The sequence below is a fragment of the Mobula hypostoma genome, chromosome 6, assembly GCF_963921235.1.
Source record: "Mobula hypostoma chromosome 6, sMobHyp1.1, whole genome shotgun sequence".
Taxonomy (NCBI): Eukaryota; Metazoa; Chordata; class Chondrichthyes; order Myliobatiformes; family Myliobatidae; genus Mobula; species Mobula hypostoma.
The window spans coordinates 66,530-80,250 of NC_086102.1; the positions used below are offsets into that span (position 1 = coordinate 66,530).

The 13,721-nt window shown below is 45.1% G+C and overlaps 1 protein-coding gene across 1 annotated transcript in view; it reads left to right on the forward strand.

The window, feature by feature from the left end:
- Positions 1–925: 925 nt before the first annotated feature.
- pde9aa (phosphodiesterase 9aa) overlaps positions 926–13,721 on the forward strand; it is a 214,045-nt gene continuing 201,249 nt past the window's right edge. Inside the window, exon 1 of the mRNA XM_063050162.1 lies at positions 926–994. Coding sequence (XP_062906232.1) covers positions 926–994 — 69 coding nt within the window. The remainder of the gene's footprint in view (positions 995–13,721) is intronic.

Genomic DNA, 13,721 nt, shown 5'->3' on the forward strand with positions numbered 1-13,721 from the left:
CTGGTCACTAACCTCCAGGCAGAATACACCATACTCTGCTTTCTGTGGAAAAGCCAATTCTGTATCCACACAGCGGTTTCCCTCGATCTCATGCCTCCTCTTGTCAATTTGAGCCATAGGGCCTGTTTCTGTGCTATATAGCTCCATCACTCTAAAACTTAACAGGTCAATCATATAAATACAGTAGGTACAGGAACAGGTGAAAGGCTGGTGTCCTGCTCACCATCACCTTCCCAAGGTACGCAAGGATGGAAAAAATATGCCACCCATAACAGGAATGGCTGAGTCCTATGGGGTGGGGGGAGCAGTTTATCTCCATGGTGGCATGGGAAAAAGGCTCTGTCTTAAAGGGAGATGTCTTATGAATGTTTGAATGGAAAGAAAGGAGGAAGATTACACCATATCTCACCAGTATTGACACTGTTCTGGCAGCATTCAATGTGGCAGTGTAGAAAGAGTTTTATTCCATCTAATCCGTGCTCTGTCTATCCTGGAAGTGTATAATGTACAACCAACATTTCAATGTTTTACTTTTTAGTTTAGAATAGTCACCTTACTTTTGACTACCCTTGGCATGGTCTTCTGCTTAGCTCTAGGGCTGAAAGGACTGGGTCAGCTTAATCCTACTAATGATCTCTAATTTCTAAAGGGTTCCTTTCAAACTGTGGTAATTATAGAATTTAAGACCAGATGCTTCTGTCTCTTCTGTATGTTGCTATGGAGATCCTGAGTGGCTAGAAACAAGAGCTGAGCACCATGCTAAACAATTGTGCAGGTGGATAGCTGTGTCTGAGAAAGGAGCAGGCAGAGAGCAGGTCAGTGTGTCAGTAGCAGAGTAAACAGCGGAGTGTGAGGAGCTAAGATTAAATGCTAGTCTACAAAGGAGGCTGAGAGAGCAGTTCAGCACCAACTTCATTGCAGTGCAATGGGATCTGCATCGTCCGCCTACCAGCCCAGAGCTATCTTCCTGGACATCGAGGGACGCATACAAAAGGTAGAGACACTGGTTACAGTGTACACTCAGTGCGACAGGGATTAATCTTCGGGGATCATTATCAGAAGGGCATTGCTTCCTATTGTAGGACCAGAATGAGATGCAGGAGAGAATCAGACCTGTCAGACCATTGAGGCTGCTCCACCATTTAATCATTGCTGTTTGAAGAAAATTGGTACAAAATAGTATCAGATTATTTAAAGGACGAGGATGACTGAAACATCAAGTTACTTGTTGTAAGCCAGCTTAATGGTTTAACTACATCTGATATTGGCTCAAAGAGACCAGAGGCAGATCGTGTCTAACAAGCCTGATAGAGTTCTTTGAGGAGGTGACCAGGCATATAGATGAGGGTAGTGCAGTGGATGAGATCTATATGGATTTTAGTAAGGCATTTGACAAGGTTCCACATGATAGGCTTATTCAGAAAGTCAGAAGGCATGGGATCCAGGGAAGTTTGGCCAAGTAGATTCAGAATTGGCTTGCCTGCAGAAGGCAGAGGGTCGTGGTGGAGGGAGTATATTCAGATTGGAGGATTGTGACTAGTGGTGTCCCACAAAGATCTGTTCTGGGACCTCTACTTTTCGTGATTTTTATTAACGACCCGGATGTTGGGGTAGAAGGGTGGGTTGGCAAGTTTGCAGATGACACAAAGGTTGGTGGTGTTGTAGATAGTGTAGAGGATTGTCAAAGATTGCAGAGAGACATTGATAGGATGCAGAAGAGGGCTGAGAAGTGGCAGATGGAGTTCAACCTGGGGAAGTGTGAGGTGGTACACTTTGGAAGGACAAACTCCAAGGCAGAGTACAAAGTAAATGGCAGGATACTTGGTAGTGTGGAGGAGCAGAGGGATCTGGGGGTACATGTCCACAGATTCCTGAAAGTTGTCTCACAGGTGGATAGGGTAGTTAAGAAAGCTTATGGGGTGTTAGCTTTCATAAGTCGAGGGATAGAGTTTAAGAGTCGCGATGTAATGATGTAGCTCTATAAAACTATGGTTAGGCCACACTTGGAATACTGTGTCCAGTTCTGGTCACCTCACTATAGGAAGGATGTGGAAGCATTGGAAAGGGTACAGAGGAGATTTACCAGGATGTTGCCTGGTTTAGAGAGTATGCATTATGATCAGAGATTAAGGGAGCTAGGGCTTTACTCTTTGGAGAGAAGGAGGATGAGAGGAGACATGATAGAGGTGTACAAGATAATAAGAGGAATAGATAGAGTGGATAGCCAATGCCTCTTCCCCAGGGCACCACTGCTCAATACAAGAGGACATGGCTTTAAGGTAAGGGGTGGGAAGTTGAAGGGGGATATTAGAGGAAGGTTTTTTACTCAGAGAGTGGTTGGTGCGTGGAATGCACTGCCTGAGTCAGTGGTGGAGGCAGATACACTAGTGAAGTTTAAGAGACTACTAGACAGGTATATGGAGGAATTTAAGGTGGGAGCTTATACGGGAGACAGGGTTTGAGGGTCGGCACAACATTGTGGGCCGAAGGGCCTGTACTGTGCTGTACTATTCTATGTTCTATGTTCTAGACAGGTTGATAAGGAAGGCATGCTGGCCTTCATCAGTCAGGGCACTATGTATAAGAGTTTGGAGGTTATGATCAGTTATACAAGATATTGGGGAGGCCACATCTTGCAGTATTGTGTGCATTTTAATCCCTCCATTATAGGAAAACTATTAAAAAGAAAAAAAGAATGTATAAAAGATTTACGAGGATGTTGTCTGGACTTGGACCTCAATTTCAAGGAGAGGTGGAGAAACAAGGACTTTATTCCCTAGAATGTAAGAGATTGAAGTAATGGACAAATATAAGATCATGAGGGCGTAGAAACATAGAAACATAGAAAATAGGTGCAGGAGTAGGTCATTCAGCCCTTCGAGCCTGCACCGCTATTCAGTATGATCATGGCTGATATCCAACTCAGAACCCTGTACCAGCCTTGCCCCCATACCCCGATCCCTTTAGCCACAAGGGCCATATCTAACTCCCTCTTAAATATAGCCAATGAACTGGCCTCAACTGTTTCCTGTGGCAGAAAATTCCACAGATTCACCACTCACTGTGTGAAGAAGTTTTTCGTCATCTCGGTCCTAAAAGCTTCCCCTTTATCCTCAAACTGTGACCCCTCGTTCTGGACTTCCCCAACATCGAGAACAATCTTCCTGCATCTACCCTGTCCAATCCCTTTAGAATTTTATACGTTTCAATCAGATCCCCCCCTCAATCTTCTAAATTCCAGAGAGTATAAGCCTAATCGATCCAGCCTTTCATCATATGAAAGTCCTGCCATCCCAGGAATCAATCTGGTGAACCTTCTTTGTACACTCTCTATGGCAAGAATGTCTTTCCTCAGATTAGGAGACCAAAACTGCATACAATACTCCAGGTGTGGCCTCATCAAGGCCTTGTATAACTGCAGTAGAACCTCCCTGCTCCTGTACTCGAATCCTCTTGCTATGAATGCCAGCATACCATTCGCCTTTTTCACCGCCTGCTGTACCTGCATGCCCACTTTCAGTGACTGGTGTACAATAACACCCAGGTCTCGTTGCACCTCCCCTTTTCCTAATCGGCCACCATTCAGATAATGATCTGTTTTCCTGTTCTTGCCACCAAAGTGGATAACCTCACATTTATCCACATTAAATTGCATCTGCCATGAATTTGCCCACTCACCTAACCTATCCAAGTCACCCTGCATCCTCTTAGCATCCTCCTCACAGCTAACACTGCTGCCCAGCTTCGTGTCATCCGCAAACTTGGAGATGCTGCATTTAATTCCCTCGTCTAAGTCATTAATATATATTGTAAACAGCTGGGGTCCCAGCACTGAGCTTTGCAGTACCCCACTAGTCACTGCCTGCTATTCTGAAAAGGTCCCGTTTATTCCCACTCTTTGCTTCCTGTCTGCCACCCAGTTCTCTATCCACATCAATACCATACCTCCAATACCGTGTGCTTTAAGTTTGCACACTAATCTCCTGTGTGGGACTTTGTCAAAAGCCTTTTGAAAATCCAAATATACCACAGCCACTGGTTCTCCCCTATCCACTCTACTAGTTACATCCTCAAAAAATTCTATGAGATTCGTCAGACATGATTTTCCTTTCACAAATCCACGCTGACTTTGTTTGATGATTTCATCGCTTTCCAAATGTGCTGTTATCACATCTTTGATAACTGACTCTTGCATTTTCCCCACCACCGATGTCAGGCTTACTGGTCTATAATTCCCCGGTTTCTCCAGATGTAGTGTATGTGAATTTCGGTAAGCATTTGATAAGGTTCCTCATGCGAGGCTCATGCAGAAAGTAATGAGGCATGGGATCCAAGGAGACTTTGCTTTGTGAATCCAGAATCAGTTTGCTCACAGAAGACAAAGGGTAGTTGTGGATGGTTCATATTCTGCATGGAGGTCGGTGACCAGTGGTGTCCTGAAGGAATCTGTCTGGGACCCCTCCTCTTTGTGACTTTTATAAATGACCCGGAAGAGGAAGTAGGTGAGGAAGAAGGGTGGGTTAATAAGGTTGCTGTTGACACAAAGGTTGGGGTTGTTGTGGATAGTGTGAAGGGTTGTCGGAGGTTACAGCCGGACATCAATAGCATGCAAAACTGGGCTGAGAAGAGGCAGATGGAGTTCAACCCAGATAAGTGTGAAGTGGTTCATTTTGGTCAGTCAAATTTGAAGGCAGAATGCAGTATTAATGGTAAGACACTTGGCAGTGGAGAGGATCAGCAAGATCCTGTGCTCTGTCTCGATAGGCCTCTCAAAGCTGCTTAACAACAGTGCTGGTCAGACCCCACTTGGAGTACTGTGTTCAGTTCTGGTCATCTCACTACAGGAAGTATGTGGATACTATAGAGAGAGTGCAGAGGAGATTTACAAGGATGTTACCTGGATTGGGGAGCATGCCTTCTGAGAATAGGTTGTGAGAACTCGGCTTTTTCTCCTTGGAGCGATGGAGGATGAGAGGTGACCTGATAGAGGTGTATAAGATGATGAGAGGCATTGATCATGTGGATAGCCAGAGGCTTTCCCCGGGTCCAAAATGGCTAGCATGAAGGGCACAGCTTTAAGGTGCTTGGAAGTAGGAATAGAGGAGATGTCAGGGGTATGTTTTTTACACAGAGAGTGGTGGGTGCGTGGAATGGGCTGCCAGCGACAGTGGTGGAAGCAGATACAATAGGTTCTTTTGAGAGTGTCATGGTCTGATCTGTGAAGACTGCATTCCGGTTCACGGTCTGGTCTGTCAATTCCTTATTCTGGGTTTTCCTGTTTTCCCTTGTACCATTGGGTGCCTTAATTGAGGAACCTGATTCTCATTTTGGGCTGACACATACCTCTCAAACCAAGGATTTCCTGCTGGATTGTTCCCTTCCCCTCCCCATCTGAATCCCTGGCAGTTACGTTGGCAGTTTATCTCAACAGTTACTTCGGCACTAATCTTCATCTGTAATCTTCATCTGTTACCTTCGCCTGCTACCTCGCCTGCAACCTCACCTGTGTCCTTGCCTTTATCGCTGCCTAGTTCAACCGCCGGAGTGAGACCAGAGCCTTGCCACACCAAGATAAGGAACTATCTATTGTTGAGTTTGGAACTGTCTCTTTGTGTCCCTGTGTTTAGTGGCGGTGTCAAAGAAGAGTCCCGGCCCTCGGTCCTGTCCCCAAGGAGGGGTCCTGACTCTGTGTAAAGCCCCGGCCCTAAGCCCTGTTCCCAAGGAGGGGTCCCGGCTCTGTGTTCTGTGTTCCTGTGTTCCAAGTTCCAGGCGCTGTGTTCCAGCCCTGTCCAAATCTGAGCTTTCTGTCTTTATCTAGTTCTGGTGCCTCGCCCAGCCCGGTGCAGGAGATTCCTCATCCTGTGCTGGATTGTCTCCATCTAAATCCTCGGCAGTTTACCTCAGCAGTCATCCCGGCCCCGTGTCCTAGAAAGGGTCCCGGCCCTGCGCTCCAAGGAGGAGTCCCGGCTCCGTACCCAAGAGCCTAACCAAGCCGAGTCCAAGAGCCAAGCCAAACCTGGTCCATGAGCCACGTCCTGCCCTGGAGTACCTTATCCAGTCCATGTCCGAGGCTCTGAGCATCCAGTCCACGTCCAAGGCTCTGAGCATCCAGTCCACGTCCAAGGCTCTGTGTTCCTGTGTTCCAAGACCAAGTCCAAGTGCCGTGTTCTAGCCCTGTCCAAATCTGAGCTTCATGTCCTCATCTAGTTCTGGTGCCTCATCCAGCCCAGGGGTTCTTCGCCCAGCCCAGTGCTGGAGATTCCTCATCCTGTGCTGGGGTACCTCATCTTGTGTTGGAGTACCTCATCCTGTCCTTGCCAAGATCCTAGTCCCGAGTCCTAGCCTAGACCCAGGTTCTGGTTCCGAGTCAAGACTCTGGTTCCGAGTCCCAGGTTGTGGATCCTTGTCCAGACTCTGGTTCTGGAGTTCCGAGTTCCTAGTCCAGGCTCCTTGTTCCTAGTTCCACGTCTGGGTGCCGTGCTTCTAGCCCAAGTCCTAGCCCAGGCCCTGAATCCTAGTCTCGTCCAGGGCCTGTGTCAATGGCCAGCGTTGCTTCTTTCTCTCTCCTCTTGCTTTCTTGATAAACTCATTGCCCAGTTCCTAGTACTTCAGTGTCTGTGTCTTGCATTTGGGTCCACCATCAACACCCACCTTGTAACAGAGAGACTCTTAGATAGGTACATGGAGCTTAGAAAAATAGAGGGTTATGCACACATCCTTGTAGAGGGTGTTTAAGGACCAACTGCGCAGAGTACAGGACATGTATGTTCCAGTCAGAAGATATCGAGAGAGGTGATGAATTTGGTCAAGAAGAAAAAGGAAAAATATGTAAAGCTTAGAAAGCGAGAATCAAATGAGATTACTGGTGCCTTGATCAATATCTTTGTGTCCTCTCTCACCACAGGCGAGGTCCCAGAGGACTGTCGAGCAGCTAATGTTGTTCCATTATTCATGAAGGGACCCAGGGATAATCCTGGAAACTATAGACTGGTGAATCTCATGCCAGAGGTAGGGACGTTACTGGAGGAAATTCACAGGGTTGGGATTCATGAGCATTTGGAAAACCATGGCCTAGTTATGGACACCTGACATGGATTTGTACGGGTTAAGTTGTGTCTTACTAACTTGACTGAGTGTACAAGTAGATGATGGATGTAACATGAATGTAACGAAGGACAAGCCAATGATTGGGTACAAATGCAGACAGAGCAAAGAGTTAATTTGTACCACACAGGCAAAATTCAAAAGGGCAAAGAATGCAGGACTGAAGGTGCTGTATTTAAATGCATGTAGCATTCAGAATAAGGTGGATGAACTCATGGCGCAATTAGAGATTGGTCAGTACAACGTTGTGGGCATCACTGAATCGTGGCCGAACAAAGGCCATAGTTGGGAGCTTAACATCAAAGGATATACTTTGAATTGAAAGGTCAAGCAGAAAGGCATAGGCAGTGGTGTGGCTCTGTTGGTGAGAGATGCAATTACATCTTTAGGAAGAGGTGACATAGGGTCAGAGAATGTTGAATATTTGTGAGTGCAGTTAAGAAACTGCAAGGGTAATAAAAAAAAGCCATGATGGGAATCATATAAAGGCCTCCAAATAGTAGCCAAGATGTGTGGTTGAGATTGCAAAGGGAGCTGGAAAGAGCATGTAATAAGGGTAATGACACAATTGTAATGGGAGACTTCAATATGCAAGGGTATTGAACTGAATTGAATCAAATTGACTTTATTTCATACATCTGTCACATACATGAGGAGTATAAATCTTTATGTTACATCTCTGTCTAAATGTGCAATGTGCAATCATAGTAATTTATAATAATTTATAATAAATAGAACAGTCAATGTAACATAGAAATACACTCAAATCAATGTGAGTTCATCAGTCTGATGGTCTGGTGGAAGAAGCTGTCCCGGAGCCTGTTGGTCCTGGCTTTTATGCTGTGGTACCATTTCCCAAATGGTAGCAGCTGCAATAGATTGTGGTTGGGGTGACTCAGGTCCCCAATGAACCTTTGAGCCCTTTGTTCACACCTCTTTGTAAATGTTCTGAATCATGGGAAGTTCACAACAGATGCGCTGGGCTGTCTGCATCACTCTCTGCAGAATCCTATGATTAAGGGAGGTACAGTTCCCATACCAGGCAGTGATGCAGCCAGTCAGGATGCTCTCAATTATGCCCCCTGTAGAAAGTCCTTAGGATTTGGGAGCCCATACCAAACTTCCTCAACCGTCTGAGATGAAAGAGGCGCTGTTATGCCTTTTTCACCACACAGCTGGTGTGTACAGACCACGTGAGGTCCTCAGTGATGTGGCTGCTGAGGAACTTAAAGCTGTGTACCCTCTCAATCCCAGATCCATTGATGTCAATAGCCTGTCTCCATCCCTCCTGTCATCCACAACCAGCTCCTTTGTTTTTGTAACATTGAGAGTGTGTTGTTTTCTTGACACCACAGTGTCAGAGAGATGACTTCTTCCCTGTAGACCACCTCGTTATTGATTGAGATTAGGCCTATCAATGTAGTGTTGGAAAATTTAATTGGAAGATTAGAGCTGCAGGTGGCGACGCCATCATGGGTATACAGGAAGTAAAGGAGGGGACTTAGTACACAGCCCTGAGGGGCTCCTGTGTTGAGAGTCAGAGGTGTGAAGGATTGGGAAAATCAGGTTGGTGTTCGATAGCAAGAGAGGGAATTTGTTGAATGCTTACAAAATGGCTTTGTAGAATAGCTAAAAAAGGAAAGACTATCTTAGATTTGGTGGTGTGTAATAACTCAGATCTTAATTAGGAGGCTTATTGTAAAGGAACCCTCAGGAGAAAGTGATCATAAAATGATTGAATTCATACTGCAATTTCAGAGAGAGAAGCATAAGTCACATAAGACCATATGACCATAAGATATAGCGCCAGAATTAGGCCATTTGTCCCATCAAATCTGCACTGCCGGGCCGGCTGTTGGTGCAACGACATCGGCGGAGGTTCCCGGGTTCAAAATTAATCGTGTCCGCTCCCGAGTACATTTTCCATCCGTGCCAGGTTGAGTGTCGAGATCGCAACTCGACCTCGTAAAACAAAGGGAGAATACTGTGAAAATGTCTGTGTGAGGAGTGGCTCGCCACAGAGTCTCTCTCTCTCTCGCTCCGCACCTTGTAAAAGCCATGAAAAAGACATCATCACGGATGCACGCACGGACACGCAGATGCACACACACACGAACAAACTCGCACGCACGCAGGCCAATGCAAAAAAAAAACAAATCTGCACTGCCATTCAATCATGGCTGATCTTTTTCATCCCCTCCTCAGTCCCACTCCCTGGCCTACATCCCATAACCTTTGATGCCATGTCCAGTCAGGAACCTATCAAGCTCTGCCGTAAATACACCCAACAACCTGGCCTCCACAGTTGCCTGTGGTAATAAATTGCAGAAATTCATCACCCTCTGGCTAGAGAAATTTCTCCGCATCTCTGTTTGAAATATTCACTCCTCTAAATGAACTTAAAGAAGGGTAACTTTGAAGGTATGAAACGTGAATTAGCTAAGATAGACTGGCAAATGATACTTAAAGGATTGACGGTGGATATGCAATGGCAAGCATTTAACGATCGCATGGATGACCTACAACAACTGTTCATCCCAGTTTGGCAAAAGAATAAACCAGGGAAGGTAGTGCACCCGTGGCTGACAAGAGAAATTAGGGATAGTATCAATTCCAAAGAAGAAACATACAAATTAGCCAGAAAAAGCGGCTCACCTGAGGACTGGGAGAAATTCAGAGTCCAGCAGAAGAGGACAAAGGGCTTATTTAGGAAAGGGAAAAAAGATTATGGGAGAAAGCTGGCAGGGAACATAAAAACTGACTGTAAAAGCTTTTATAGATATGTGAAAAGAAAAAGAATGGTTAAGACAAATGTAGGTCCCCTACAGACAGAAACAGGTGAATTTATCATGGGGAACAAGGACATGGCAGACCAACTGAATAACTACTTTGGTTCTGTCTTCACTAAGGAGGACATAAATAATCTTCCGGAAATAGTAGGGGACCGAGGGTCTAGTGAGATGGAGGAACTGAGCGAAATACATGTTAGTAGGGAAGTGGTGTTAGGTAAATTGAAGGGATTAAAGGCAGATAAATCCCCAGGGCCAGTTGGTCGGCATCCCAGAGTGCTTAAGGAAGTAGCCCAAGAAATAGTGGATGCATTAGTGATAATTTTTCAAAACTCTTTAGATTCTGGATTAGTTCCTGAGGATTGGCTAATGTAACCCCACTTTTTAAAAAAGGAGGGAGAGAGAAACCGGGGAATTATAGACCAGTAAGCCTGACATCGGTGGTGGGGAAAATGCTAGAGTCAGTTATCGAAGATGTGATAACAGCACATTTGGAAAGTGGTAAAATCATCGGACAAAGTCAGCATGGATTTGTGAAAGGAAAATCACGTCTGATGAATCTCATAGACTTTTTTGAGGATGTAACTAGTAGAGTGGATAGGGGAGAACCAGTGGATGTGGTATATTTGGATTTTGAAAAGGCTTTTGACAAAGTCCCACACAGGAGATTAGGGTGCAAACTTAAAGCACACGGTATTGGGGGTATGGTATTGATGTGGATAGAGAATTGGTTGGCAGACGGGAAGCAAAGAGTGGGAATAAATGGGACCTTTTCAGAATGGCAGGCAGTGACTAGTGGGGTACCGCAAGGCTCAGTGCTGGGACCCCAGTATTTTTGCAATATATATAAATGACTTAGACCAGGGAATTAAATGCAGCATCTCCAAGTTTGCGGATGACACGAAGCTGGGAGGCAGTGTTAGCTGTGAGGAGGGTGCTAAGAGGATGCAGGGTTACTTGGATAGGTTAGGTGAGTGGGCAAATTCATGGCAGATGCAAATTAATGTGGATAAATGTGAGGTTATCCACTTTGCTGGCAAGAACAGGAAAATAGATTATTATCTGAATGGTGGCCGATTAGGAAAAGGGGAGGTGCAACAAGATCTGGGTGTCATTGTACACCAGTCATTGAAAGTGGGCATGCAGGTACAGCAGGCAGTGAAAAAGACGAATGGTATGCTGGCATTCATAGCAAGAGGATTCGAGTACAGGAGCAGGGTTGTACTACTGCAGTTGTACAAGGCCTTGGTGAGACCACACCTGGAGTATTGTGTGCAGTTTTGGTCCCCTAATCTGAGGAAAGACATTCTTGCCATAGAGGGAGTACAAAGAAGGTTTACCAGATTGATTCCTGAGATGGCAGGACTTACATACAATGAAAGACTGGATCGACTAGGCTTATACTCGCTGGAATTTAGAAGATTGAGAGGGGATCTGTTTGAAACGTATAAAATTCTAAAGGGATTGGACAGGCTAAATGCAGGAAGATTGTTCCCGATGTTGGGGAAATCCAGAATGAGGGGTCACAGTTTGAGGATAAAGGGGAAGCCTTTTAGGACCGAGATTAGGAAAAACTTCTTCACACAGAGAGTGGTGAATCTGTGGAATTTTCTGCCACAGGAAACAGTTGAGGCCAGTTCATTGGCTATATTTAAGAGGGATTTAGATATGGCCCTTGTGGCTAAAGGGATCAGGGGGTATGGACAGAAGGCAGGTACAGGGTTCTGAGTCGGATGATCAGCTATGATCATACCAAATGGCGGTGCAGGCTCGAAGGGCCAAATGGCCTACTCCTGCACCTATTTTCTATGTTTCTATCCTGAGGCTGTACCCTTTGGTCCGAGACTCCCCCACCATGGGAAACATCCTTTTCACATCTGCTCTGTCTGGGCCTTTCAACATTTGAAATGTTTCAATACGATCTCCCCTCATCCTTCTAAATTCCAGTGAGTACAGACCCAAGGCTATCAAACATTCTTTGTATGATAATCCTTTCATTTCCAGAACCTCCTTGTGAACCTCCTCTGAACCTTCTCCAATGCCAGCACATCTTTTATTGGATAAGGAGCCCAAAACTGTTAACAAATCTCAAGGTGAGGCCTCACCAGTGCCTAACAGAGCCTCAGCATCACATCCCTGATCTTGTATTCTAGATCTCTTGAAACGAATGCTAACATTGCATTTGCCTTCCTCACCACTGGCTCTACTTGTGTTCTGCACAAGGACTCCCAAGTCCCATTGCATCTCAGATTTTTAGACTTTCTCGCCAATTAGAAAACAATCTGCACGTTTATTTCTACTACCAAATTGTATGACAATGCATTTTCCAACATTGTATTTCATTGCCACTCTCTTGACGAACTTGGAGCATGGATCAATACGTGGAACTATGATGTTGTGCCAGACTTCAGATGTTTCAAAAAGGACAGGGAGGGAGGCAAAAGAGGTAGGAGCATGGCATTGTTAATGGGGATAGTGTCATGGCTGCAGTAAAGGAGAAAATCATGGAGGGTTTATCTACTGAGTCAATGTGGGTGAAAGTCAGAAACAGGAAGAGGGCAATAACTCTACCAGGTGTTTTTATAGACCTCCCAATAGTAACAGAGACATTGAGGAGCAGATAGGGAGGCAGATTCTGGAACGGTGCAACAATAATAGGGTTGTTGTGATAGGTGATTTTAACTTCCCTAATATTGACTGGCATCTTCTTGCAGCAAGGGGTTTAGATGGGGCGGAGTTTGTTGGGTTTGTTCAGGAAGGTTTCCTGACACAATATGTAGATAAGCCCATTAGAGGAGAAGCTGTACTTGATCGGGTATTGGGAAATGAACCTGGTCAGATGTCAGATCTCTCAGTGAGAGAGCATTTTGGAGGTAGTGATCACAATTCTATCTCCTTTACCATAGTGCTGGAGAGGGACAGGAGCAAGAAATTTGGGAAAACGTTTAATTGGGGTAAGTGGAAATATGATGCTATTAGGCAGGAACTTAGGAGCATAAATTGGGAGCAGATGTTCTCAGGGAAATGCACGGGGAAAATGTGGCAAATGTTCAGGGAATATTTGCACAGTGTTCTCCATAGGTATGTTCCACTGAGGCAGGGAAAGGATGGTAGGGTAAAAGAACCATGGTGTACAAAGTATGTAGAAAATCCAGTTAAGAAGAAAAGCTTACGAAAGGTTCAAGAAACTAGGTACTGTTAGAGCTCTAAAAAATTACAAAGTTGTCAGGAAAGAGCTTAAGAATGAAATTAGGAGAGTTAGAAGGGGCCATGGGAAGGCCTTGGCGAGAAGGAAAAGCACAAGGTATTCTACAAGTATGCGAAGAGCAAGAGGATGAGCTGTGAGAGAGTAGGACCAATCAGGTGCAATAGTGGAAACTTGTGCATGGAATTGGAGGAGGTAGCAGAGGTACTTGAAGGATACTTTGCTTCAGCATTGACCAGGGAAAAGGACTTTGGCAGCGGTGGGGATGACTTACACTGGAATGAAATACTTGAGCATAGAGTCATTAAGAAAGAGGATATGCTGGAGCTTTTGAAAAATATTAAGTTAGATAAGTCAACGGGACTGAATGAGATATACCCCAGGCTACTATGAGATCAAGGGAGGAGATTGCTGAGCCTCTGGCAATGATCTTTGCATCATCAAGAAGGACAGAGAAGTACTGGAGGATTGGAGGGTTGCAAATGTTGTTCCCTTGTTCAAGAAAGGGAGTGAGATAACCCAAGAAATTATAGAACAGTGAGTCTTTCTTCAGTGGTGGGCAAGTTGTTGGAGAAGATCCTGAGAACAGGATTTATGAACATTCGGAGAGTCATCATCTGATT